Source organism: Aspergillus versicolor (genome assembly GCF_001890125.1).
Source record: "Aspergillus versicolor CBS 583.65 unplaced genomic scaffold ASPVEscaffold_4, whole genome shotgun sequence".
NCBI classification, from domain to species: Eukaryota; Fungi; Ascomycota; class Eurotiomycetes; order Eurotiales; family Aspergillaceae; genus Aspergillus; species Aspergillus versicolor.
In genome coordinates this window covers 1,868,537-1,893,731 of record NW_024467527.1, presented here as the reverse complement: position 1 = coordinate 1,893,731, position 25,195 = coordinate 1,868,537, and the positions used below count along the sequence as shown (strand labels likewise).

Below are 25,195 nucleotides of genomic sequence, written 5' to 3'. Positions count from 1 at the left end.
GTCTGAATATACGATGGTATAAACTGTCCAGCATCATATCGGATCACACCCGTTTTGGTAACAGTTGTCCTTCCCCTCCTGACCCTCACCCCCACGCGCGGCCGAGTGATATCGGAGGGTGATCCGATTATAGGGCCGCGGCTGGAACTCCAATTTATGATCCAAAGGTCCGAATTACAGCTATTCTGCCTCGAATTCCGCAAGGTTTGAGCCTAGAATGGCTGCTGGGCCACTCACCAAGGGTGGTGGCGACAACGGAGGATCCTGAGGTAGAGAGGACAGAAGCACGCCCAAGATGTTAGCACCAACCTCGTACAGTACTGCTAGCATAGGCCCTGGTTTTTATCTTGTGGCTTACATGCCACCGTACTAGTAGTGAGGGAAACGCGGATAAGTGTCCGAGAGAATATCATAGGATGTCCATAGTTCCCTCCATACCTATGGCAGGAGTAGGGCGTACCCCAGACTTTCCCCCGCATTGTATTCAAGAATCCTGGGGATACCCATACCCAATAATCCTCGTATTATACCAGCTAGTAGTATACCTGGACACGGTTTAAATTCGGCCTCCACCCCCTCCCCTCGGGTGGTTTGTATTGTACTGTTATACTTGCTTTATATATACAAAACCACCCAAGATGAAAACCGAGAAGGGCCCAGCACCCGAGTCTGGAGATGTTCTGACAGCAGCCAGCGAGGTGGGTGATGTGCATGAAACATCAGGAAACACCGACCAGCTTCAGCGACGCCTGGGGAACAGGCATATTCAACTGATAGCGATTGGGGGATCGATAGGAACCGGCCTGTTCATTAACATAGGCATGGGCCTAGCAAAAGGCGGTCCTGGAAGTCTTCTCATCGGTTTAATCATACTCTGCTGCTTCATGGCCTTGGTCAATAACTGCATTGCGGAGATGACCGTCCTTTTGCCGGTGAGTGGTGGCTTCATCCGCATGGCAGACAAGTGGGTGGACTCGGCACTTGGGTTCATGGCTGGGTGGAATTTCTTTCTTTATGAAGCTATTGTGATACCGTTTGAAATCACGGCATTGAGTATTGTTCTCGGATATTGGCGAGACGATATACCGTCTGTGGCTGTTACGGCTGCTACTATCGTTCTATATGGGTGAGCCCTGTTACCCGTGTCTTTGATATCAGTCAACTGACAGAGGAGCTTAGGGTTTTGAATATAATGCCTGTCGGCCTCTACGGAGAGACAGAATTCTGGCTGTCATCGGGAAAGGTCCTGCTCGTCTTCATTCTATTCGGATTCACCTTTTTCTCGATGGTGGGCGTGAATCCAAGTGCAGATGCATACGGATTCAGATACTGGAATGACCCTGGTCCTTTCGCCGAGTGGCATTCACAGGGAAATCTAGGCAGATTCGAGGGCTTGCTTAACGTCATTTGGGCTGGAACCTTTATTGTTGTTGGGCCAGAGTATCTCTCGATGGCTGCAGCTGAAACCAAACTACCCCGGACATATGTCAAGACAGCATACAAGACTGTATACTTCCGCTTCGGTCTATTCTTCATCGGCAGCGCCCTCGCAGCTGGGATAGTCATCCCATACAACAACCATACCCTACAAGCGCTCGCCGCCGGAGAAGAAAGCAGCAGCTCCGCCGCCTCCTCTCCATACGTGATCGCCATGAGGCAATTCGGAATCACCTTCCTCCCTGACCTAGTCAACGCACTCATTTTCACCAGTATCCTCTCGGCCGGAAACACATATACCTTCTGCGCAATGCGCAGTCTCTACAGCATGTCCCTCGAGGGCCGCGCGCCTAGGATCCTCTCCAAGTGCACCAAGGACGGCATCCCAATCTACTGCCTCGCCGTGACCTGCCTGATTTCGTGCCTTGCATTCCTGCAGGAATCCAGCGGGTCGCTGGTTGTACTGCAATGGTTTGTTAATCTAGTGACGGCAGGATGTACGATTAACTTCGTTGTTATCTGTATCACATACCTGCGCTTCTATCGCGCCTGCATGGTCCAGGGCGTTGACAGAACAGCACTCCCATACTACGGCTATTTCCAACCCTATGCCGCATGGGCGGGCCTCGCCTGGACGGTTTTCGTTGTGTTGGGTTATGGGTATTCGAGCTTTACGCCGTGGGATGTGGGGACGTTCTTCTCGTACTACACTATGGCCATCTTTGCGGTTGTGATGTTTACGGCGTGGAAGGTGGGCATGAGGTCAAGAGTAGTTAGGCCTGAAGATGTGGATCTTATGTGGGAGAGGCCGGTTATTGATGCGTATGAGGCATCCTGCGCGGAGGTGCCGGTGGGCTTTTGGACTGAGGTTGCGCAGATGGTGGGCTTTCGTCGGAGGCGTACTCTGGATATAAATGCGTAGGGAACAGGTTGTACTTAATCTGCTTTCACAGGCTATGGCAACGGCGTAGACGAGCTATGTAGGGTTTGTGGTATAGCTGAGAACAGGATTTGCATGAACTCATGCAATGAGGTACGGAATTACTAGAACGATATCAGTTCGAGGTCTACATATGTAACACCGTAAATATCTCCTATAACGATTCACGCCGTATGATCCTTCGACTTAGCTACAGCAACAGAAATCACCCGGTCAAGCACTGCACTAATCTCCCCATCCTTGAACCCAGAAATTGCCTGCTCAGTGATACTGCCTGGAGTAGACAATGAGTGCTCCAGCTCATCAGGCCCAACGCCAGACAGCATAATGCTAGCTGTACCCCGAACACACTGCGAGGCGATACCAACAGCATGCTCAGTGGGAACCCCATGAGCAGCAGCGCTCTGCACGATCGCCTGGACGGCAACGGTTGTAAGGGCATTCGTAGCAGCGCTCATCCCGGTCGCAGCATCGAAGTAGTCATTCGGAATTCGGAAGACGCGGCCGAGGTTACGGAAAAGGTCTGCTGCGAAGTCTACGGCTTCACGCTCCGCTGGACTTTCAGTAGCAGGGTTGGCGATCAGGGTGGCGGATTCGTGGATGCCTGCTCCAATGGTGGGCATTGCGCGTACAATTCGAAGCTCATTCTGACTCTTGGAGGATCCGTATTCATTTGTAAACTGTGCTCCGCGGAAGGTACTTTGTACTTTCTCCCTCGGCGTGCGCGCCAGGATGCTGATGACAATTTTATTCTTGAGGCTCTCGCGCATGCCTTCTTCTCCCAGGACATCGTGGATTCGGTTTGGGGGGAAGGCTAGCAAGACGGCGTCTGAATTCTTGACGGCCTCGATGTTCTGCTGGTGGACGAAGTTCACCTTGTGGAGACTGTCTCGAAATTGGCGCTGCAGGTCTGCCTGGGCCTCTTTGTGGTGCTGCGAGACTGTGATTTGGGATATACGGCTGGTGGGGGATACGGTTGGCAATACAGCGCCTAGTAGGGCTTTTCCAATGTGGCCTACAGGATTAGCTGGAGTGGCAGAAGGGATAGGTCACTTACCGCAGCCCAGGAAGGCTAATCGGAGAGGTTTTCCAGTGGACAGCATATTGACAACGGTACTTTACAGAAGATAGAGGGATGCGGACGCCCTTATATAGCAGCCCTAACTACCTGTAGCTACAGAACGGCCCGAGAACAGCATTGACTGCAACTAAGAGACTCGGAAGAGACCCGACTCGTTACATGAGGCAATCTATCTATCTCGACGATGACATGGCCTTGGACTTCTCGGCCGCAGCCATAATAGCACTCGTAAAGGCCGAGCGCACACCCAGCCTCTCCAGCTCCAGCAACGCCCGAATGGAACACCCACCAGGCGACGCGATCTTCTCTCTCAGCACACTCGGATGGTCACCCGCAGGGACGAGCTTCATCATCCCGATCGCGCTGTTGACAACCAGATTCTGCACCTCGGGCCTCCTCACGCCCTCTGCAACAGCTGCATCAAGCAGGCCGTCAATCGCAAGCAGCAACAGCGACCCAGCACAGCCAACCAAGACAGCGCAAATATCAAACGATCCTTCGGGGATTTGATGTGCTTCGCCGACCTGGCTGAGGATCCACGACGCGATCTCCACGTTCTCCCTGCTCGTGCCAGCGCTGGGCGCATACAGCGTCACAGCCTCACGGATCCGAGCAGCCATATTGGGCATTGCGCGAACAGCCTGAAGCTGTCCTTCACTGCTTGCATCATCCCCAGATACCAGACGACCCACCTCCTTCGTCGTAATTCCCGCCATGATACTAAGCACGAACTTGCCGCGGATAGCCTCTCTAAAGCCTGGTGCATCAAAGACCGTAGCGCGCTTAAACGGTTTCACGGAAAGAAGCACGATATCTGCTTCTTGCACCGCGCGCACATTCTCTTCCTGCGTGAGGACTGTGAGTCTGGATGCGTGGGCACCAAGGGCGCCCTCCACGCGTTGCTTGGAAGGCTGTGTTCCGACGGTGGCGATTAGGTGTTTGATGCCGAATCCAGAGTCCTTTGGCTCGAGCATTCCAGTGGCGATGGCTGTTCCGAGGGTGCCTGTGTGTGAAATGGTGTTAGCGGTCTGCCCGGTGCTTTAGGGCTGAGTCTGGGGATGGATACGTACCGCAGCCGATGACGGCGACGGTTGGCTTTGTGCTGGGTGTCATTTTGGTGGATAATTGATTGATGATTGTACTCTTCTGATATTATGGGCAAATGTACCGTCTATTTATCTGGTATGTGCCCTCGTACCGGCCCGAGAGCTGGGGTCATCTCTCGGTCCGGAGGATATCGTACAAGTAAAATCCACCGGAGATCACATCCGATTGACACATTCTAGAGTGTAATGGCTTTCATTAAACTATCCAGTCTATCTATTCCGCAACATGGCAGGCCCCGAGTGTCTCGCTGCCAATCGCATAGTTATCCTTGACACAGCGCAAACTCGAGAACCGCAGCAGCACATTCACCGAGTTCGCCTTGTCGTTCGTACCACTGGATCTGGCGCCTCCAAATGGATGGGCTCCAATAACAGCACCGGTGCTCTTGTCGTTGATGCAGAGCATCCCCACCGAGTCTCGCAGCTTCTCGTCTGCAACTCGGATGGCCGTCCGATCGCGCGCAAAGACTGAGCCGGCCAGGCCATACTCGGATGTCTTGTCGATGAGGTCACAGACGTCTTCGAACGCGGTTGGCAAGCTGTCGTCGTAAGTTTGCACGGCGAAGAGAGGCCCAAATAGCTCTCTAGTCATCAAGGCAGAGGAACTATTATCGCCATCCCTGGCCACGAAAATCGTCGGCTGCACGAAGAAGCCCCGACTGTCGTCCGTCTTTCCACCATACAGTAGGGTATGCCCTTCCTTCTGCGCGTCGGCGACGAACTGCCTGAAGCGCTGGAACGAGCCATCCGAGACGACAGGACCAAGTGGGTGATGCAGCTGCTTGACATCGTCGCCGTGTGTCATTTTAGCTGCTTCGTCCAGCAGCGCAGCGCGTAGATCACCCTGTTCCCACATGGACTTGGGCACATACAGCCTAGACAATGCACTGCATTTCTGGCCCTGAAACTCGTAGGCCGAGCGCACCGCAGCAGACGCCACCCACTGCACATCGTCCTTGCACGACCTATGGACGAGATGGAAGTTCTTCCCGCCGCTTTCGCCGACAATGCGAGGGAAGTTCTTGTACATGGCTGTGTTTGTTCCGATTTGGCTGCAGAGGGTTCGCAGGACAGCAGAGGAGCCTGTATAGTGAAGTCCAGCGAAATGCGGGCTGTTGATAGCTGTCCCTGCTACGATGGCAGGATCAGCCGTGGGCAAGAACTGGACAACACCACTAGGCATCCCTGCCTCTTCCATAACCTGGTATAGAATATAGTTCGATAGCACAGCCATAGGCGAGGGCTTCCAAAGAACCACATTCCCCAGTATCGCGGGCGTAAAGGCAATATGCGCGCCCAGGGCCGTGAAGTTAAACGGCGAAACAGCCAGCAAAAACCCCTCGAGTGGTCGATAGTCCATTCTGCTAGAGGACGACTCGAACTGTTTAACCGGCTGCTGCTGGTACAGCTGGTCGCAGAAGTAGACGTGGAAGTTGAAAGTATCAATCACTTCGGCGATACAGTCGCCCTCTGCCTGCCCACACGTCTTCCCCTGACCCAGCATCGTCGCGGCCATCAGTCTCCATCTGTATTTGGGAGATGCGACGAGCTGGGCAGCACGTTTGTAGATTGCGGCGCGCTCGCTGAAGGGCATCTTGCCCCAGGTCTTGCGTGCGTTGAGAGCGCCTGGAATCGCCCTCTGCTTGATTGTTCCTGCGTCGACTTCATGGTATTCTGCTAGAGGCTGGCCGCGGTGGTTCCAGGGGTTGACCTGTTTGCTTTTCCTTCCAGTATACAGGCGTTCTCCGTTGATGATGCTGGGGATTTCGGCGACGGCGCCTTCTGTCTGGGAAAGGGCTTCCTTCAGAAGGATTCGGTCTTGGGACCCGGGGCCATAGGCGAGCTGTATCGCAGTTAGCGGGGGCATGTCCAGGTTCTTAAAGTTAGGGGACGCATACCCCGTCAGCGTTGGCTGGTTCTGGATACTGAGGACGTGACATTTTGTAGAATATACTAGGAGGAAGAATCAAAACAGAATTGATACAGCGAGGAGAAGCTGGATGAGAGCTTGCTACTTATCCCTGGCTCTCTAAGCCACACTGTCTCGGTCCGACATGGAGGCATATCCGGTCTACTACTGCGATATCACGCCCGGGCCGAGTCAGCAAGTGGAGATGGTACAGGAACGGAGTCAATATTGTCTAAACTAAGAGCTAAACGGAATTAGGCGCCGTCGAATCTCTCGTCCCAGTCGCACTCTCTCTGCCGCAGCACCTCCTCGTCCTTCCAGAACAGCCTTGTTCTCGGTGGCACGCCGTGCAAGGAAGGGCAGACATTCCTTTAGCTCACCGTAGCTCATGGACTATACACAATATAATTAGCTTGAACGTGCTACTGGGAATATCTCTGGACATACCTTGACTACCAGTGGAAATCCCCCTTCTGCAGTCACAGTCCCAGTGACTCGGTTGGTCAGGTCGTCCTTCATCCCTGTAGATATTTAGTCACATTCGAGGCAGAGAAAGAATGAGAGATATACCATATAACTGAGCGAATGCCAGACTCCCAGCGGCTTCACTTGACAGAACAAGCCTTTCCCCATCGCCCGCATGCCTTGCCAGACCATGCTGTTCGAGCATCCTAATCGCCAGCTCCGTACTCGGGGCGTTATGCGTGGCCAGTACCATGCTGATCCTTGACTTCCCATCCCTTTTCACCTGCTCCGCTATGGCAGAAATAGCCCTCTGAATCCCATAGTTATAGCTGGCGTGGGTCTCCTCGATAGTAGACCATACCGGTCCTGGCCCCGTCCTGCCCTCTCTCTTCCACCTCGCAGCTTCGGTGATCATATACGCTCCCCGGACCTGCTTGAAGAGCAGCTTGTATCCTTTCTCGTCAGCCCGCTTAATCTGCTGATCAAGGAGTTGCGGATAGCGACGAAGGTAAGCCTGGAACGACGCAATACAAGTTGCCGGCCCGTCCAAGGAATTGTATTTTTGCATCAGCTCGTCCGTAAGACTATCAATCACCGGCTGATACCATGACTGTTCGGCATCGATGACAATCCGCACGTTATTCTGGCGTGCCTTGGTGGCGATCTTCTCCAAGATTTCGCGGAGGTGGTTGAGCTCCTCGCGATCTTTATCATGGACCCCAGTCAACGCTGCTTCCCAGTCTCCATCATGAGGCAATCCAGGATATGGCACATCACTATCCAAGCCCCGCTTCTCTCTTGCGTCGAGGATAGCATTAGAGCCGTGATAAAGCGCAACGGGGTTCGGAAGAAGACCCGTAACCTTGATACGCACCCAGCAGCGATTGTCGCCCCCAGTACCAGCCGTTTTACTCTCCGGCCAGAACTTCCGGGCCAGCTGCCCTTGAGTTTCAATGGAGGATAGGACATGCTCTGTCTGGTCACGAATAAGCTGGGTATCTTTACTCGAACCATCCAGTTCAGCCTCGATATTATACCCGAGCAACGTGCCGATCTCCTCCTGGCGCAGGGCCTCTATCTTCGGGATACACTCCGGAGTGGTCTCGCCCCCTAGGAACTGGTTGAAGAACGTGCGCATGATGAAGGCGTGCGCGATGGAGGAAAGTATTGGGATTTTGGAGATACCGCTGTATAGAGACTCGCTCATGTCTACCCATGTCGGGGAGGAGCAGAATGCGAATGCGCTAAACGTGTCCAATTAGTTTAGGGAAATACCTTCAGATTCCGACATACTCACACCCATCCTGAGATTAACTTTGTCAGTGGAACACCTGAAAGGGCGCGTCTATCGCGTGCATCGTCCTCGATATCTGAACCCTTCCGGCCTGTGAAAAGGAGCGCAAACGATGCAGCCAGCACAGTACCACCAGCACCATAGGCGAGTACCTTATTGCTGGCTTTGCTGCTGTTCCATCCCTTCAATGGGGGCTCTCTCACCTTTGCGTTCGAACCGGAATGAAATCTGTAACGAGATTGTAGGGCCCAGCGGCGCAACGCCCTGCCCTGGAGGAGCTGGCGCCTGACCAGCATTGAAGACATCATGTTTGCTCGCTCTGCCACACTCGCTTCATTCACACTCGAGGAAAAAAATCCGGGAAGCTGAAGGGAATCGAAGCAAGATAACGAAATCCCTCATCGACACAGGTTTCTCGGGCCGGTGAGGGTGGGTATCAGCTGCAGGCTGCTGCGGGTCTAGAACACACGCTCCGGAGTACTACCCACACCTGTGGCCAGTGGACAGCAGATGTCTCGGTTGGAGCCTTGGAGATTCGGGGTAGAAAGCCAAATGTGAAGTTCCATCACAGCTGGCCATCTCGTGCGGGTGCCTATATCGATACGGTGGATTTACACGCGTGGGGGGGTTTTACAGAAGGTACGCGGTGATAAACATCGCCCGAGTGACAATGCAGTTGCAACATGGACAGTCACTGTGTCTAGCGAGAAAGGCCTCCTCGTATCATACGCAGTGCGTGAGCCTTCACTTCCCCAGGACGTTAACCAGACGGAGTAGGGCACCCCATGGGCAATTACCCCAGGGCCCACTGCCGGACCGAGACTGAGATGGATCATGATTTGTAGTGATAGTCCGGGACTGGGCAATATAGAATCTGGATTACCCAGGCTCGGCCAAGCACTGGACCAGTTTCGTCTGTCTCTCTCTATCTCCCTATCTCCCTATCTCTTCCAGAGACCACCCTTTTCTCGTATCCCAGTATACAACACTCAATATGACAGACAAGATCGACAAGCCTCCGACAGACCACGATGGTCAGGATCTTAATAACGGGCATTTCCAGGACCTGGAAAAGCCTGGTCAGCAACAAGACCTGTTCACCTCCGAAGACGCCGACGTCAACTTCCGCAGCGTCTCCTGGCAGGGCGCCGCCATCCTCATTGTGAAATTCCAAATTGGGCTCGGAGTGCTAAGTGTTCCAGACACCTTACACACGCTTGGCTTCTTCCCAGGCCTACTGTGCTTCATCATTATCTCCCTGATGACAACAGTCGCCGGGTACGTCTGCGGCAACGCCAGGCAATACTATCCACACATGCACAACATCGGTGACGCAGCAGACCTTCTCTTTGGCACCTGGGCAAACCAATTCGTCGGTCTGGCGTATTATATCTATCTAGCTCTCGTCTCTGGGGCCGGGATGCTCACTACCTCCGTTGCACTCAACGCCCTCTCCGACCACGGCGCCTGCACGATGGTCTTCGTCGGTGTAACCTGCGCTGCGGCATTCATTCTAGGAACTGGGTTCCGGTCGCTGGAGAGAGTCTCCTGGCTTAGCTGGATTGGAGTGGCAGGCATTATAATTGCAATCTGGGTCGTGGCTATCGCTTGTCTCGCCCAGGGTCGACCAGCCGCTGCACCAGCAGGTCCAGATCCCATTGATAAGAATATCCGTGCATTCCCAGATACAACATTCCCCGAAGCCATGTCGGCTATAGCGAACCAGCTCTTTGCTGTTGGAGCATCGGGGACATTCTTCTCTGTCTCGGCGGAGATGGAGCGGCCGGAGCTGTTCACTCGGTGTTTGGCTTTGGGACAGGGCTTTATTGTTGCAACGGTTATCGCCATCTCCTCCATCGTATACGGCAAAGTAGGGCAGTATCTCGCCAGCCCAGCACTAGGGTCTGCAGGGCCTCTGATCAAGAAGATCTCGTACGGAATCGCGCTCCCTGGGCTCATCGTGACGGCCGTCGTGTACAGCCATATCGCCGCCAAATACTGCTTCGTGAGATTACTTCGAGGCACGCCGCACTTGCAATCAAATACGCCTACGCACTGGACTGTCTGGGCTGGGTCGATGGCTGTAACGGCGGTATTCGGGTTCGTGATTGTCGGCGTTGTGCCTTTCTTCGATAACTTCCTCAGTCTGGTTGGGGCGCTGGTGAACCCCATCTTCACGAATATCGTCCCCGGGTTTATGATTCTTTTCTTTCTGGCCAAGAGACCAGAGAGAGGGGTTGGTGTTTATGATGGTGCCTCTACGTCGGCGCCGGACTGGATGTTGAGAGCGTTCGGGGCGTATAGGAATGGGTGGAAGGAAGCTGTGGCACTGGGGGTGGCCTGCTTCATGATTCTTGCTGGAGGGCTTATTATTGTAGGAGGCACATATGCAACTGTGATCACTATCCAGATGTCGTATGCCAGTGGAGAGGTGTCGGGGGTATTCTCGTGCGCGGACAACAGCTCTTAGGGTTGAGGCAGTGGGCTAGATTATTGTGATCACACCATGATATTGTTTATTCTTCATTCATATAGTTCCAATGTCTACACTTAACAATCACCAAGCGATCCACTCTCACTCGCAAGGGGCATCTCCCAGAACAGGTCCCCATCTAGCAAGTTCGCCAGGCTTCGGAGATGCATGTTATTGCCACTATCCCCCGGGCACCCAAGAACGCTACTAGTATTCTCTATGCTGTATGCAGGCTGCGAAGCTTCACCCGCCAGAGCGTGCTGAGAGTGAATACCCAGTCCCCCACCAACATCAAGTTGCGGCATGCCCATGGGTGGCTGTGCTTCGATCCCTTGCTGCTGCTGCTGAGAGCCGTCCAGCAACCCCAACAGTGAACCCAGATACTGCGCATGAAGGAGTACAGTATCCTGGGCCGACTGCACACACTGGTTCACATGCCGCGTGATATCATGAATCAGCGTAACCGCCGTCCGTTGGAACATCAGCCCCAGGATCCCATTCTCAGGAAGACACAAAAGCAGACATAGGAATAATGCAGCATTAGGCGCGAGAAGCAAAACCGCATCAGGTGCGCGGCGAAGATCGTCTGGCGGGATGCAGAGTAGATGCCGTAGGACGCCGAATGCGCTCTCAACGCTACTACTAAGACCAGGAAGGTCGGGAGATAGGACACTTTGCAGAGTTGCTAAATCGAGCTCGGGGAATGTGTCTGGTGAGGGCTGCCAGGAAGTCCCTAGAGAGGATGTAACGGCTGCCATAAGAGACTGCCGGAGGACAGCGGAGGCAACATTCAGCCTGACGCTGTGATCCCATAGATGGACGAGGTTTCTGAGATGGCCTGCATCTGGGAAGAGTAGCTCAGGATTGAGGGAGGCATCACTGTTCGCTGGACCGGTCCCTTGCGTATGGAGATAGTTCATCCACTTCGCCTTCCACTCACTCAGCTCCCCATGCATAAGATCCAGCAGGCATGGCAGCATCACTGACGAGGCCCTCGCTACTAAAAGACGGAGCTTGGACTGAATGCGCCGCAGATCCGCACTGCAACACGCGATCATATCTAATGGCAACGCGCATTCCATCTCGCGCCATGTATTAGGGTTACTGATCAAACAGTAATTCTCATCAGCCTGTGCAAGAGACGCCCTCCGCATGAAGAACAGACTCTGCTGCCTGTCTTGCCTGAATAGCGCTAGCCACGTTCTTCTCCGACGAGCTGTCTGCCACCCGTCGCCGTCGCTCTGCTCCAAGTCCAGGTCGTGGAGGGCCTGGTGGGCATAACCGCTGTGAAGATACGAGACGTCGTCATCGCCGTCCTTCCAGCAAACAAGCAGGTACAGCGCCTGCATTGTTTCCATGGAGCGGTCTCCTTCTGCAAGGGCCTTGACAACAAGATTTCTAGCCAGGCTGCATAACCGTGTTTGCAACACCGGGTCAGGGACAGATACAACATGTCCATGGACGTAGTTTGCGAATTTGGACGCGCAGAAGAGTATTGTAGTGAAAAGTAGTTGACTCCGCCGTCGGATTTGATCGTGAGTGTCGACCCGTGGATCGAGGATATATTCCCATTTAGCGTTCATCCGTAACATGAAAAAACCATACAGCTCCCTCGACGAGGTTAAACTGATCATGCCCCCTTCAATTGGATCCGTGATGGTCTGGCCGAGGGACATCGACGTGGAGTAGCTGGGCATCCTAACCACACCGGCAGGCATTGCGCTATCTGCACCGTTATCGTGTTGAGAATTACTGGTCAGCGGCCGCAGAAGCATGGAAAGTTTCAGTGACACCGACGTCGGGGATTTCTGGGGAGACGGGCGTCGCGGCCTCTGGTCAGTTCTAGAGCTAAAGCATGGCCCATCTTCCGACGTAACGAAGCTGAATGAAGACCCTCGTCTCCCTCTTAACGAGGCAAGCGCAGTAATTATCGCAGTGCGAATGGCATCGGTGATGAGCGGTTGTCGGACATCCAGGTCCTGCGATTCGTTGGGCTGATATGGTGTACTATGATGGCTTGTTGCCGTGGGCGTGTGGAGTGTGGGGATGGGGTCATGGGCCTCTGCAAGATTAGCTGCATTGGGCAGTTCCTCCGAACAGTCAGGATGGTTCTCAGCAGCCTTGTTCTCGCGCGGTGGCGTCGGGCGAGGATATGGAGCCGGTCTGACCCTTGCCCTCTTGGGCTGTGTAAAGACGCAGGACGTGTCGTTCGCTATGCACCGATTGCACCGGTCTAATCGCTGCGATACCAGACATCGGACCTTCGCCTTTCGACACTGCAGGCACGCGCTAGATGGAAGCCAGATCAGACAGAGTATCGGCAAGGCAAGGAATTACTCACACGGGCACACGGTGGAGATCGGATGGGGTTGCAGTGGACGGCGCCATATCGAATACGGGATTCCAACGGACCGAGAGAGAATGAAGAATGAAAGGGGCGGCGTCGTTGAGGGGAAGAAGAGGAGCTGAAGTCGGATGGCCATCCGAACAAGCCCTATCTCGGCCCGGGACTTGGAGCTCTACAGACCCACCCCGACCATACTCTCGAGATAGGCTTTATAAGTAGATATCTATAGGTATAGATAGCAGGGTATCAAGCTCAACAGCCTCTTTCATTCCCTGTATACTCATCGCCTCCTCTTCTCCATAATGCCCGGCCGCCTCGAAGGACAGGTTGCCCTCATCTCCGGGTCCAGCCAGGGCTTTGGACGAGGCATCCTCGAGACATTCCTGCGTGAAGGCGCATTGATCATCGGCATGGACCTACAGGCTGTTGACGGCCCTGTTGAAGGCTGTCCTGAGCATCTCGCCTACCAGATCAAGGCAAACGTCGCGGAGCAGCAGACATGGGTGCACGCGGTAATTCCCCAACCCGTATACCGTTATACTTCGTTCTCACGGTGGGAATAGCTCAGAACCTGCATTGAAAGATACGGCCGACCACCCTCAGTCGTCGTCCACAACGCCGGCTGGTCGTATGCCAACAAATCTGGCCTCGACGTGACGATTGAAGAGTTCGACCGCCTCTTCAACGTCAACGTGCGCAGCATCTACCTTGCCTCGAAGGTGCTCGTCCCCGAGATGAAAAAGAACGGCCCTGGGTCGACAGTGGTTATCTCGAGTGAGAACGCCATCCGTCCAGGTGCTACACAGACATGGTATAACGCCACCAAGGCCGGAGTCTCGTCGGCCACCAAGTCGATGGCTCTGGAGTTTGCGCGCGACCAGCTCCGCTTCAACACGATCTGTCCGACTTCTGGAAACACCCCGCTTCTTAATAAGTTTGCGGGTATTGCGAATGGACCCGTTCCAGAGGAGATCATCCGTGCAAAGTGCGAGTCGATCCCAATTGGGCGTTTGGTTGAGCCGTCTGATGTTGCCAACGTCGCTCTCTTCCTTGCTGAGCCGGCGAGCTCTATCATCAGCGGGGTGGAGATATTGGTGGACGGTGCCAGATGTGTATAGCCTGCATAAATAGAGAAAAATAAGAATATTTGGTGGGTCTGTGGCACTATAGGTCTTGCAATAGGGTGGCCAATGTATTCAACACCACGTAGTAAAGAGAACTAGTACAACAATGGTCCATTCTCATCATCAATCTCGGTGATTCTGCAAAGCCGAAGCTATTGACTTTTGCAATGCCCAGCCCAGAAATATTCAACGACGATGGATCATGAAACCTGGTGAAGACGCGTAGCAGACTGATGCAGCACCGCAGGAAGATTCCCCTGGGAGAAGCAGGACCACGATATGACGACGACATACCCACAACTTTAGACTATTCTAACCAGTCGGATTGTCCTCCGAGCGTTGGATCTGACCGAGGTTATATATAACAGAAGCGCGAGACCAAGCCTCTCAAATGCGAGCATCTCGACCATTTACCCTTCATTTAGTACCTACCACGATAAACTGCTTCCTAGCCACAAAATAGCTGGTTACTTTGACATTCAGACATGGCACCCGAACCCCCCTCCACCCGGCTCGCCTTTCTCGGCTGTGGTAAGTCTGCAGAATGGGCTTTCAGTATAGCGAAAGGCTAACTAACGCATCAATCCAGGCCATATGGGAAGGGCCCTCCTCGGAGCACTCCTCCCATCAACCACCAAATCCGAAAGCCCAGTGTCTGAGATCACAGTGGCTGTGAGTCGACCAGAATCCCAAGAGGAGCTGCAACACCAGTTCCACGATACACCCGGGGCAGCCGTACATTTCGTCCACGCCCAGAATGTGGAAACGGTACAGCAAGCAGATGCAGTCCTCCTTGCATTCCCACCAGAGGAGACCAAGACGATTCTCTCATCGCCGGGAATGAAAGAGGCGGCACAAGGTAAAGTCATCATAAGCATGCTTGCACGGATCCCTCGGGCAGAGATATCCAGACTCCTAGAAAACCCCCATGACGGCACTGGGATCTCCGACACTGAATGTGTGCAAATCGTCCGTGCCATGCCGAGCATTGGAACAGCAGCGCACGAGTCAGCGACCTTTATCGCGAGTGTCGGACCGGCACAGGATAAAGCCATGGACCTTACAAGGTGGATATTCAGCTCTGTTGGGAAAGTCTTTTATGTCTCGGACGAGCATTTCGATACAATCACCGGCATGTGTGCATTTTCTAACGCTCTTATAACCACGTCTATCCAAGCTATAGCACAGAGCACGAGTGCTGAGGGAGTCCCCGTGGAACAGGCTCTTGCCGTTAGCGCGCAGTGTATTAGGGGGTCTTTGGCGTTAATTCTATCCGGTACGAGCCCGGAGCAGCTCCAGACGTCGTTGTCCGCTCCAGGGAGTATTACAGGACAGGCCATACAGGCTCTACAGGATAGTAGGCTGACGGCATTCCTGGACCCTGTACTCCGCGCAGCCATTGATCGAGCAAGAGAGGATGCGACCAACTCTGACTGACAGCGTGAATGTATTATGCATTGTCAGATTGTATCTAGACTAAATCGCATTGACTGATATCTGCCACTTAAACAAGATCTAAATTTACTGAAAGGAAGTTATACTCCGCGATTGAATTCTACCTGCTCCTCATGTCCAGCCCTATGCCAGAATTCCGGCTCTAATTTGCCAACGTCAACAACCTGCCGCTGCGGAAACACCGCTATCGCCAGAGGCAAAACCATCAGGGACGTCGAGAAAATGAGACCCAAATTCACAGGGAGAAGGAGAAATGGATAGGTTCTTAACAATGCAAGCCGCTCAATCCTCAGGAGAACCAACGGCGGAATCACCATGACAGGCGCTGCATTAAGAATCCGGCTAACGGCAGTCTCACTAACCGCAATCCATGCCGCGCGTTGACTCTTGCCCAGAGGTTGTATTGACTCCTCTGGCTCTGAATGCTGTGAACGAAGAGGATAAATGTGGATACCCTGACGGACCTCGTCGCTGCGCATAAGGAGGACATTCAGGGCACTGGCACTGGTGACGGCTGCGAATGGAGTCAGACGGGATAAGACCCTCTTCGTCGTCCCGCTGGGGCTTTTGAGTCGTTGGATTAAGGTGTTCAGACCAAGAGCGACCTAGCAAGATACGGATACTGCAGCGATGTATGATTTTGCGATTGTCGAGTATGGGAGTGGACTGGATTTGTTGGCGTTTGCGTTGTTGATAGCCACGTTTAGGGACTGGTTCATGATTTGCCAGAAGATTATTCCGTTTCTCTATAAATATAATATTAACTTGAGTAGACTCTGTATTCTGCAGGCGAGTTTGAACCCACCGACAAGCCAGGTGTCAGCATGCCCGCATTAACGACGAGGTTCGATAGTGCATAGCAGGACATCCGAAAGGGCAAGAAGACAGGCTCGCCGGTGTCTTTAGTAGCCACTTAGCAGGCGCGGATCAGCTGGGGGATCAGCTCACCGGGATGCAAAGTAGAATCAAGCAGGAGTTTCGCCGCCCACACGTCCGGTGTGATGGTCGGGATATGGCCATGTCTGTACGAAGAGACCAGCTGTTTGGCCTCCTGTAAACGAGCCCTAGAGGCAAATGCCATTCTTACCCGATTAGCACGTGTAAAGTCCCTATCGAAGCGGCTCAGGTACGGTGATACCTTGGGTCACAGAGACCAGCTGCGTGCTGGACACGGCCCCAGTACGTATTCAGGTCATACTGTGACCGGGGCAGCTCTTTTTGTTTAACAGGCGGAGCTGACATTGTAGCTGTTAGATCCAAATGGTGATACTGTATAGGGTCTTTGTTTAGTAGCAGGAACTGGCCACAAGCGCTGCAATATCGGCATAGTTTGGCTCTCCAGCCAAAACACTCTTGCCAAAAACCACATGAAGTCTCGGTCTACATTACCGGAGCGTGCCCAGGGATGCCGCTAGAGTAGCCTACAAGCATATCCGAGCACCCGAGTTCATCTCGGTGGTCATACCCGAGTCCCAGTGCTATATGAGGTTAAGGCACACAGCCATGTGTCCAGGGAAATAATCCCGCACATATCACCGAGATCAATCAGAGACCAGCATGACATCGATCGCGAGCAACAATTTACAGACCCGTGTCAAGTCAGGCTTACTCTGCACGGCAAGTATCAAATTTGTCTATTTGTTAATCATGGCTAATGTAGTCCCAGGCCTTCGGAATCCGTCTAGCTCCATCCCCATGGACCGTCCAGCTGGCCAAGGCAGCCGGGTTCGACGCGCTGTTCATTGACCTGGAGCACTCAGTACTATCTCTTACAGATACAGCACAGCTGTGCACTACCGGGATTCTGGCCGGAATCACCCCGTTCGTCAGGGTTCCGTATCGATGTGGCGATGGATTCGTGCAGAGGGTCCTTGATGCGGGATCCATGGGTATGATCTTTCCACATGTTAAAGATAAAGGTTGGAATAACTTTTAAAGATTAATAGTGTATACTCACCTATTATTAATAGAGGATGCTCGAAACGCAGTCCGGATGTCCAAATACCCCCCTGCAGGCACGCGTTCATTGACAGGACAACTGCCCCAGTTCGGTTCAGCTCCCCATCACCACGAGGTTGTTATCCAGGAGAGTAACACGGTAGGGTCAACCGTATTCGTGATGATGGAGACGGCGGACTCCATTGAGAATGCATACGAGATAGCAGCCACCGAAGGCGTCGATGTCTTACTGATTGGATCGAATGACCTCTCCATTGAGCTCGGAGTGCCGGGCCAGTTCGGCAGTGAGGTCTATCGTTCAGCCGTGGAAAAGGTCGCTGCTGCTTCGCATGCATCAGGCAAGGTATTTGGGTTCGCGGGAGTGTATGATAATGCAGATGTTCATGACTGGGTTGTAAATAAGCTGGGGGCGAGGTTTGTGCTTGGGCAGCAGGACTCGGGGTTCATTGCGAAGGGGGCGAAGGAGTGTATGGCCGCTATCAAGAACATCCATGAATAGTCTAGATATCTGTCCGAGAAACATAATTAGGAGGCTAATATGACCGTGGTTGACATAGACTCGCTTTCTGTCGGGTCTGGTAACCTGCCCAGCTACCCTGTCAGCAATATCAGACCGAGTCAGCTCGGGCATCCAAGCCGAGTATTAAAGTTAGCAGTCATTGGCATTTTAATCAATACGGGGAAGCGAGGTAGCCAGGTATCCGGGCTATCCGGGGTGCCTAGCGCGTTGATATCTCAACGTGGAGGGGGTCTAGGGCTATATAAATGTGAGGCCGAACCTACCATAATTCTCTGACTTTCACTACAAATATCAACCTAGAAACTAGTGACTTATTTGATACCTCTCATTATGCCTGACCCAACTCTCAAGCAGGACGAAGGGATGGGTCCGAAAGAGGACCATTCTATAAACGATAGGAATACCAGAAGCGAAAGCATCAGCCCAGGCACGGTGCAGCGCGTTGCAAGTGGCCACGGTCAATACCTCCGTTCATTCTCTCCTCGCCAGGTGCATGTACGCTCTCATCAAACTCCAACCAACTTCAAACTGTTAACTTGATAGGTGATGGGCCTAGGAGCTAGCATCGGCAGCGGGATCTTCATCGGTACAGGAAAAAGTCTTTTCACCGGCGGCCCAGGCTCTCTGCTCCTCTCCTACTGCTTGATCGTGGTCTGTGTATGGGCGGTCATCCAGTCCCTGTTTGAGATGACCATAGCTTTCCCAACATCGGGCAACTATCTGGACTTTGCCGATCGCTGGGTTGACCCTGCTCTGGCATTTGGTTCAGGGATTGCGGAATGGATTGGTGACTGCAAGGATGGAAGTCGGTTTTGACTATTTTGCTAACAGGAATAGGCTGGGCTGCATCTGCTGCGGCCGAGGCGTCCTTCTTTGCTGTGCTGGTGAATTACTGGGCTGAAGAGCGTGTCAACAATGCAGCTTGGTGTCAGTATCCTTCTCTCTCTTAGTTCATTGACTGACGCAGAAATATAGTAACTATCTTCACGGTGATATATATTCTAGCGTTCTTCCTTCCCAACCAAGTCTTCGCCTGGATGCAATACGTCTGTTGCATTGTTAAAATATTGCTTCTACTGCTGCTTCTGCTAGCATCTCTGGTAGTTATTTGCGGTGCTGGCTCTGATGGATATGTACACGACGGCCATTTCTGGACAGATCTGCCAGCTTTCAAAGGCAGTTTTACAGTAAGCAACTGGTCATCTATTTTCTGGTGGTGTGTACTGACGCATTAGGGCTTCGCAAAATGCACACTCCTCGCCTCCTGGGCCGTCGGCGACCAGATATTCCTCGGAGTCATCGGCGGCGAGACGGCCAACCCTCGGTACTCAATGGCACACACTGCCAAATTAGTCCCCTGGCGCGTCATAGTCCTATACGTGACAACGGCTGTCTTCATCACACTCCTGGTTCCGTCCAACAGTGACCGGTTGCTGGGAGGGAGCGGATCCCAAGCATCACCGTTCCTCATAGCCTTCGACGACGTGGGGATTCGCGTTCTACCGGATATAATGAACGCCGGAATGATGATTGGTATTATTGCCAATGGCTCTGAGTCGTTCTATCTGGCATCGCGAGTCCTGCGGGCGATGTCCCATCAGAGATTGATTCCTGAGAGGCTTGCCCGGGTTGACGAAATGGGACGGCCGCGAATGGCGCAGCTGGTTACTGGTGTATTGGTGCTCACCATGACTTACGTTAGCCTGACTGGTTGGTTCCCCTTTTCGCTGTCTTCCTAGCTCTAGTGGCTTGGGGCTGATCATATTCCCTGTCCAGCTGGAGGAAGTGAAGTCCTAACATGGCTTGTCAACATCACCAGCTCGGCGATTGCATGCAACTGGCTCATCATCAGCGTAACCTCTCTTCGATTCCATGCAGCCATCAAGGCGCAGAAAGACGATCTCTTCTCGGAGCCCTATGCGTGGAAGCTCCAGAGCTATCCCCTCCCCCCTATAGCACTCATGATCCTCTCTCTCTTCCTCATCGGATGTTCACTGACGGCAGGGATTGATTCCAATGTAAGCGCCTTCATCCACTTGAGCTCTGATGGTTAATATAAAAGCAGGGCACCCCAAACGACCGGCTGCAAAACTTCTTTACCTATACAATCGGTCTCGTCATGGTTATTATATGCACTGTGGGATATAAGGTGCTGATGCGGACGTCGTGGAGATCGAGAGATACCGCAGATTGCGTGACTGGCAGACGACGTTTAACAAGAGACGAGATTGTCTTTCTGGATAATTACTACCGTCAGCCACGTTGGCGGCGGTTTCTAGAGTATATCCGGCTGTGGTAGCTGAAGCAAATACCCTAATATCATGTATACTTCGTCACGCAGAGTTTGCTACATCAGTAAATCCTCAATTATACATATACCAACCCCTAGAGTCAGCTCCCATCCCAAAGCCACCGATCCTCCCCCAGACTTGCAATATTGCCCTCAACCAGCACATCATCCGTAGCCAACTGGTCTACCACCGCCAGTATCTGCTCAGAAAGAAGGCCAACCCCCTCGGTCTGGTCTCCCCAGTCCAAACCTAGCGCGCCGTTTATATCCATCCCCGGGTCAAGCCCATGCACATCTACCGTGTTGGTTTCAACCCTCTGTAGTACGGAACAATCAGGCGTAACTCCTAAGGCATCAGCCTGTGTTTGGCTTGGGCCCTCTGATTCCTGGATAAGCCACTCTAGTATATCCAGCTCTGCACGTCGAAACTCCGCGATGCGGTTCCCTTTTAACTTCATATCGTCAAGGATACTGGTCGCTATCTCATAGCAGGAGGTACTACGACTCTCCGTGGGCACAATCATATATACCAGACGCAGTGTAAATACCGATGCAAATGTGTATTCGAGGTCGAATGGGAGGAATGTTTCTGCTTGTCTTATTAGCACAGCCACTTTCTTTCTTCTCTCCCAGTTCAGTTTTACAGAGTGGAAACGCACCTAGTAGGTTCTTCTCCCTAAGCTGTCCCAGAATCCTGAGGGACTTTGTAGCAGAGTCAACGCAGCTCCGAGCCAGTGTGAGCACGGCGTGCGATAGTGGTCGTTGGCTAGTACCTGCTCCACGACTATCCAATCGTTCCAGCAGAAGAGAGAAGATCAGAGGACGAATTGCGATTATCACGCACTAATGGAAGTAACATATATTGTGTTAGCACATATTTAAACCCCTACAAGTACCATGAGCAGCAGATTAGTTCACCAAGTGATATGACAATGTCAAGCGCGTACTCAATCCACAAACCGCATCAACAGATGTCTTGAACCGGCTCTGAAAGACCTGCTCCCATTCGCGCGATAGATCCGCCATCTGGCGCAGGGTAGACTGTACTTTCTGTAGGTATAGCGCTGGCCGCTCCCCTCCCGGGTTATACACGGCTAGGTCCCGTTAGCTACAATCAATCAATACCAAAGGATCTGAACCGACTATGCAAAACGTGATTCATAGCCTGCGATACTTTAACATGCAGGGTAAGTCCAGCCAAACCGCGCGGACAGGTCTGGGGATCCCACAGCATAGCCGTGACGTCCTCCTCACGCACGGCGCTGGGCGCACCAACTGATGCGGTGAGTTTGTTCTCGAGTAAATATGTCGTCCACCAGATTCGGGTACATCTGCTTGCCAATTTGGGATCGATATCTGGCGGGAGGGCGCGGTGCAGGCCTTCGATTACGGCTATGCGCATTGCTTGTCCGATCTATCAGAGTGATTAGGCAGTGTCTTATCCAACCAACGCTGACAACTCACATAGCAGCAGCTGGAGTCCCTCATATCCAGCGAATAGAGATATAATGATACGGCTGCTAGAACCTCTATCGTAAGAATTGGGTCATCCCATACCCTCGACGGGTCTGGCAGAAGCGACATCGCCCTGGTGAAGTATTGCGAACAGGCCGATTCGCCTGTTGCTCGAAGACGCGTCGAAGGGGCGAGAAAAGCCTCTCCAAACGCCATGACAACAAGGAACTGAATATACCACAGCCGCGACGTTCGCACCTTAGCATGAACATCATCGTACAGCTCATGCAAGTTCGCCAGAAACTCCTCCTGGTCAAAGAAGTGGAATAATTCGCCCAGATGGAACCGAGTTGTGCTAACAAGGTACATTGCGTGGTTGAGTGATGGCAAGTCACTCACGTCCGGTGCGCCGTCGGGCCCAACACTTCCCCAGTGGATGTCGTATGCGTCACCGTCTGTGTGGAATGGGATCTCGATTGGGGTGTGAGGGCTGAAGCGCTTGGCCATGCTGTTTAGCACGCGGTGGGTGAAAGACCAGCTCGACGTTGGGCCTTGGAAGACTGGGGGTGGTCAATACATGCCAAAGGCTCTTCGTTGGCAGTTTGCATACACCATGTGCGCCGTCTCTTTCCAACACGATATACGAAGCTCGATGGGGATACTAGAGGGTTCCGGTCGAGATGGGCGTCAGGGACGTCATCTGTGGTATCATCCTCATTTCCACTTTGAGTGGCATGCGGAGAGGGTGCTGGCAGCCATCAGCAACATCAGAGCCGGTCGAATACTTTTACTTACGCGCATTCTGTGGGACTTGGGTTTGTCCTCCTCTTTCCATTGCGCGGCCCTCATTGTCACTCTGCTCCAGCTCTCCCAGCTTACGCTTCAAGGTCAGGAATTCCCTGCTGCCAATGAACATGTGTAATTGCCATGACGAGGCAGTCCTACCTTTTTGATACCGAGATGCGCCGGTCTCCTTCGAAGATGCACTCCTCCGCCCGTCGCTGGCAGCTCGTGCAGGGCTGATTGCCAGAACATTTGACCTTTCGGGCACGACAATGATAACATCTACCCGATACTGTCAGTGAACACTCGTTGAGTATACGGTTGGGGCGCTATACGCTCCTGGAGCCCGTTTCTGGGGCTGTGGACTTCCCACCATGCTCGAGTGATGCCTGGGCGCTTTCTCCAACTTTCCAGCACAGTAGCTATTAAATAGCCGGCCATGCGGGGTAGCCCAGGATTGGGGCTCGTTGGCGCCACTTGGGTCCATGTGCTATGTGGACCCGATATCACTGCCTCGTGTCTACTGAGCCCGAGTAGGGCGTCACTTAGGTTTAGAAAGTAAGCGCCATGTCTCCTACAAATGCACCAGTCTATTTGCCAGAACCTGATTTCAGGTGGTCAATTAGTTTCATATTGGCATATAAACTAGCTAGACCTGAAAAGCCGCCCTCCAGTTCGCCGCCATAACTCTGCACGCAAGGCAGATGCCATATTCCTCGACCTCTGCACAGCATCCGTATTCTCGACGGCCCTTCTATATAGATTTTGGACTAGCTCCGTGGTTGTACCCCACGATAGACACTTAAAGGGTCTCGGGGCAGCTGATTGCACCCGCTCATCGCGGGATTCAAGGTCCGCCTGGCGCCAGCTGAGGAGGTCGCAGCTGAGATCATCAGCCATTCCCTGTATTTGGCCATACTCGACAGGGATGGTAGGCAGGCCCTTGCGCGTTCTGGATGAGTGCAGTGCGTACGCCTTCTGGACTGTCTCGGCGTTATGTGAGGCAACGAATAGGTGCATGTTTGGGAAGCTCGGATAGGGGTCCGATGTGTTTGGGTGCTTGTCGGGGAACTCTTTCGACAGGAGAGAAGACACAATACCGTTATAGTTATTGTCTGTATCCTGCTTTGTGTTGTGGATGACCTCTCGCGGCTCGTTGGCGATGTATGCACCCCGAACTATCTTCAGCCCTAGATTCCAGCCCTCAGTCGATGCCAGTCGCAGGTGATTTGTGACGTTGTCTCGTGCTGACTTGAGATAAGTTTGCACGGTGTTGTATACGAGAGGCGTGGACCCTCGATTATGGCGTCTCATCAGGTCAATCACCCAGAGATCCAGCGTCCGTTGCACGACAGTCTGCTCGGCGTCGATCCAGATCCGGGATCCCTGTGCTCGCGCTTCTTCGCAGATTTCGTCCATTGCGTCTCTTATCGGCGGAGGGGGGAGAGGCAGGCGTTGAAGGCACGCATCGACTGCAATGCGACCTGCGCCTGTATATCTAGATTCGTAACTGTTAGCAGGCGGCACCCATGGCAAGATAGCCTCACTTAATAGCCAGGAAGTCTCCAGGCCCAACCATCCGCAACGTCCTTCTCGTTCCCTGCTTCCACGCTTCAATATCCCTTAATTCTTCCTCCGTCGGACTATCCACTGGCTCCGGCACTCGTCCACGCGTCGCAATCACAATCTCCCGCGCATATCCCAGAATGACGCCCGTAAAGCCCTGTCCCTTTATGTGCCGAATCGTTTTACCTACTTCTGCCTCGTTCTCGCCTGCGGCAAACTGCTTGTAGAAGGAGGCTCGGAGGGCCATCCGAACCAGGGGATTCTTTTCCGGGCTGAATAGCCGAGCGTCATGCGTTGCCATCAGTCTCATGAATCCCATTGCGGGCTTGAGAAGGGCTGTTGACATGACTGTTGTGAATGCCAGCGACCGTAGGAGGACGGTCATTGGCATCCGGCCGAGAGGAGGAATATGGGAGGTCTTCTCCTTTGTTCCTGGTGGTGGTGTATCCAGTCTTGCAGTTGATCTGTGCCGTCTGTAGGGCATCAGGCGTCGGCATTGTGGGAGGAATGTGGCTCTCTTGGCCAGCTGAAGATGGTGCATGTTGGATGTATGCAAAGCAATGGCTAGATAGTGTTCGTCCCTCTCGTACTACGGTGTCGGCGTTATATCTCTGTTGATAACCCTGCGATACTGTCTCTATTCTTCCTCGGATAGCCACCCCGAGGTAGCCAGCCCTACCTCGTGAACCGGTTGGCCTCTACTTCCGACCCTCGAAGATACGAGGGCTCAATGACGTGTCCAATATGCACCCCTCATCTGTCAAGAGAGGGGTGTGCTGTATACCCCCGAGGGATACAATGCTCGGTGGTATTTCCCGTACCAGACCTGGAACCGGTAGACCTGGGACCGGCTAGACTGTCACTTGAGCAGTGAAAGAGTATGCCCAGTTATACTAGGGTCAGTCTAAACTGGATATGGGGACGAGACGAGAATAGCACGGTATCGAGATATCTACAGGAACCAGCTTCTCAACAAAAAGTAAACATCGCA

At 53.1% G+C, this 25,195-nt stretch overlaps 14 protein-coding genes across 14 annotated transcripts; 6 read left to right on the top strand and 8 right to left on the bottom strand.

Moving 5' to 3' along the window:
• Positions 1-638: 638 nt before the first annotated feature.
• Positions 639-2,359, top strand: ASPVEDRAFT_52597 (uncharacterized protein; the record flags this gene model as incomplete). The annotated part of the gene is made up of 2 exons (XM_040814663.1): positions 639-1,126; positions 1,180-2,359. 2 exons carry the CDS (start codon positions 639-641, stop codon positions 2,357-2,359), a joined length of 1,668 nt encoding a protein of 555 aa, XP_040667464.1.
• A 182-nt stretch (positions 2,360-2,541) lies between these two features.
• ASPVEDRAFT_83230 (pyrroline-5-carboxylate reductase family protein) lies at positions 2,542-3,480 on the bottom strand (the record flags this gene model as incomplete). Its single annotated transcript, XM_040817339.1, has 2 exons — positions 2,542-3,392; positions 3,435-3,480. The coding sequence occupies 2 exons, from the start codon at positions 3,478-3,480 to the stop codon at positions 2,542-2,544; spliced, it is 897 nt and encodes a 298-aa protein (XP_040667463.1).
• Positions 3,481-3,631: 151 nt separating this feature from the next.
• ASPVEDRAFT_83229 (pyrroline-5-carboxylate reductase family protein) lies at positions 3,632-4,571 on the bottom strand (the record flags this gene model as incomplete). Its single annotated transcript, XM_040817338.1, has 2 exons — positions 3,632-4,461; positions 4,529-4,571. 2 exons carry the CDS (start codon positions 4,569-4,571, stop codon positions 3,632-3,634), a joined length of 873 nt encoding a protein of 290 aa, XP_040667462.1.
• A 188-nt stretch (positions 4,572-4,759) lies between these two features.
• ASPVEDRAFT_191943 (uncharacterized protein) lies at positions 4,760-6,510 on the bottom strand. The gene is made up of 2 exons (XM_040809098.1): positions 6,463-6,510; positions 4,760-6,407 (listed from the first exon to the last, which is right to left on the bottom strand). The coding sequence occupies exons 1-2, from the start codon at positions 6,502-6,504 to the stop codon at positions 4,779-4,781; spliced, it is 1,671 nt and encodes a 556-aa protein (XP_040667461.1). The 5' UTR covers positions 6,505-6,510; the 3' UTR covers positions 4,760-4,778.
• A 49-nt stretch (positions 6,511-6,559) lies between these two features.
• ASPVEDRAFT_150504 (uncharacterized protein) lies at positions 6,560-8,602 on the bottom strand. Its single transcript, XM_040808237.1, has 4 exons — positions 8,236-8,602; positions 7,044-8,182; positions 6,921-6,994; positions 6,560-6,866 (listed from the first exon to the last, which is right to left on the bottom strand). Exons 1-4 carry the CDS (start codon positions 8,538-8,540, stop codon positions 6,711-6,713), a joined length of 1,674 nt encoding a protein of 557 aa, XP_040667460.1. The 5' UTR covers positions 8,541-8,602; the 3' UTR covers positions 6,560-6,710.
• Positions 8,603-9,226: 624 nt separating this feature from the next.
• ASPVEDRAFT_71733 (uncharacterized protein) lies at positions 9,227-10,702 on the top strand (the record flags this gene model as incomplete). The annotated part of the gene is made up of 1 exon (XM_040816132.1): positions 9,227-10,702. The coding sequence occupies one exon, from the start codon at positions 9,227-9,229 to the stop codon at positions 10,700-10,702; it is 1,476 nt and encodes a 491-aa protein (XP_040667459.1).
• Positions 10,703-10,782: 80 nt separating this feature from the next.
• On the bottom strand, positions 10,783-13,093 carry ASPVEDRAFT_83225 (uncharacterized protein; the record flags this gene model as incomplete). Its single annotated transcript, XM_040817337.1, has 2 exons — positions 10,783-12,994; positions 13,047-13,093. 2 exons carry the CDS (start codon positions 13,091-13,093, stop codon positions 10,783-10,785), a joined length of 2,259 nt encoding a protein of 752 aa, XP_040667458.1.
• A 261-nt stretch (positions 13,094-13,354) lies between these two features.
• ASPVEDRAFT_129968 (uncharacterized protein) lies at positions 13,355-14,170 on the top strand (the record flags this gene model as incomplete). Its single annotated transcript, XM_040806676.1, has 2 exons — positions 13,355-13,564; positions 13,616-14,170. The coding sequence occupies 2 exons, from the start codon at positions 13,355-13,357 to the stop codon at positions 14,168-14,170; spliced, it is 765 nt and encodes a 254-aa protein (XP_040667457.1).
• Positions 14,171-14,770: 600 nt separating this feature from the next.
• Positions 14,771-15,613, top strand: ASPVEDRAFT_130131 (pyrroline-5-carboxylate reductase family protein; the record flags this gene model as incomplete). The annotated part of the gene is made up of 1 exon (XM_040806690.1): positions 14,771-15,613. One exon carries the CDS (start codon positions 14,771-14,773, stop codon positions 15,611-15,613), a length of 843 nt encoding a protein of 280 aa, XP_040667456.1.
• A 98-nt stretch (positions 15,614-15,711) lies between these two features.
• ASPVEDRAFT_52593 (sideroflexin family transporter) lies at positions 15,712-16,873 on the bottom strand (the record flags this gene model as incomplete). The annotated part of the gene is made up of 5 exons (XM_040814662.1): positions 15,712-16,176; positions 16,249-16,377; positions 16,437-16,531; positions 16,580-16,713; positions 16,770-16,873. 5 exons carry the CDS (start codon positions 16,871-16,873, stop codon positions 15,712-15,714), a joined length of 927 nt encoding a protein of 308 aa, XP_040667455.1.
• A 315-nt stretch (positions 16,874-17,188) lies between these two features.
• Positions 17,189-18,089, top strand: ASPVEDRAFT_52592 (HpcH/HpaI aldolase family protein; the record flags this gene model as incomplete). The annotated part of the gene is made up of 3 exons (XM_040814661.1): positions 17,189-17,263; positions 17,298-17,550; positions 17,602-18,089. The coding sequence occupies 3 exons, from the start codon at positions 17,189-17,191 to the stop codon at positions 18,087-18,089; spliced, it is 816 nt and encodes a 271-aa protein (XP_040667454.1).
• A 384-nt stretch (positions 18,090-18,473) lies between these two features.
• On the top strand, positions 18,474-20,409 carry ASPVEDRAFT_129724 (uncharacterized protein; the record flags this gene model as incomplete). Its single annotated transcript, XM_040806660.1, has 7 exons — positions 18,474-18,605; positions 18,654-18,897; positions 18,948-19,037; positions 19,086-19,297; positions 19,346-19,820; positions 19,887-20,128; positions 20,176-20,409. The coding sequence occupies 7 exons, from the start codon at positions 18,474-18,476 to the stop codon at positions 20,407-20,409; spliced, it is 1,629 nt and encodes a 542-aa protein (XP_040667453.1).
• Positions 20,410-20,501: 92 nt separating this feature from the next.
• Positions 20,502-23,019, bottom strand: ASPVEDRAFT_191935 (putative C6 transcription factor; the record flags this gene model as incomplete). The annotated part of the gene is made up of 9 exons (XM_040809097.1): positions 22,974-23,019; positions 22,801-22,920; positions 22,651-22,754; positions 22,466-22,603; positions 21,865-22,415; positions 21,544-21,814; positions 21,319-21,494; positions 21,060-21,243; positions 20,502-20,992 (listed from the first exon to the last, which is right to left on the bottom strand). The coding sequence occupies exons 1-9, from the start codon at positions 23,012-23,014 to the stop codon at positions 20,502-20,504; spliced, it is 2,076 nt and encodes a 691-aa protein (XP_040667452.1). The 5' UTR covers positions 23,015-23,019.
• A 264-nt stretch (positions 23,020-23,283) lies between these two features.
• On the bottom strand, positions 23,284-24,688 carry ASPVEDRAFT_52589 (uncharacterized protein; the record flags this gene model as incomplete). Its single annotated transcript, XM_040814660.1, has 2 exons — positions 23,284-24,136; positions 24,186-24,688. The coding sequence occupies 2 exons, from the start codon at positions 24,686-24,688 to the stop codon at positions 23,284-23,286; spliced, it is 1,356 nt and encodes a 451-aa protein (XP_040667451.1).
• Positions 24,689-25,195: the final 507 nt, after the last annotated feature.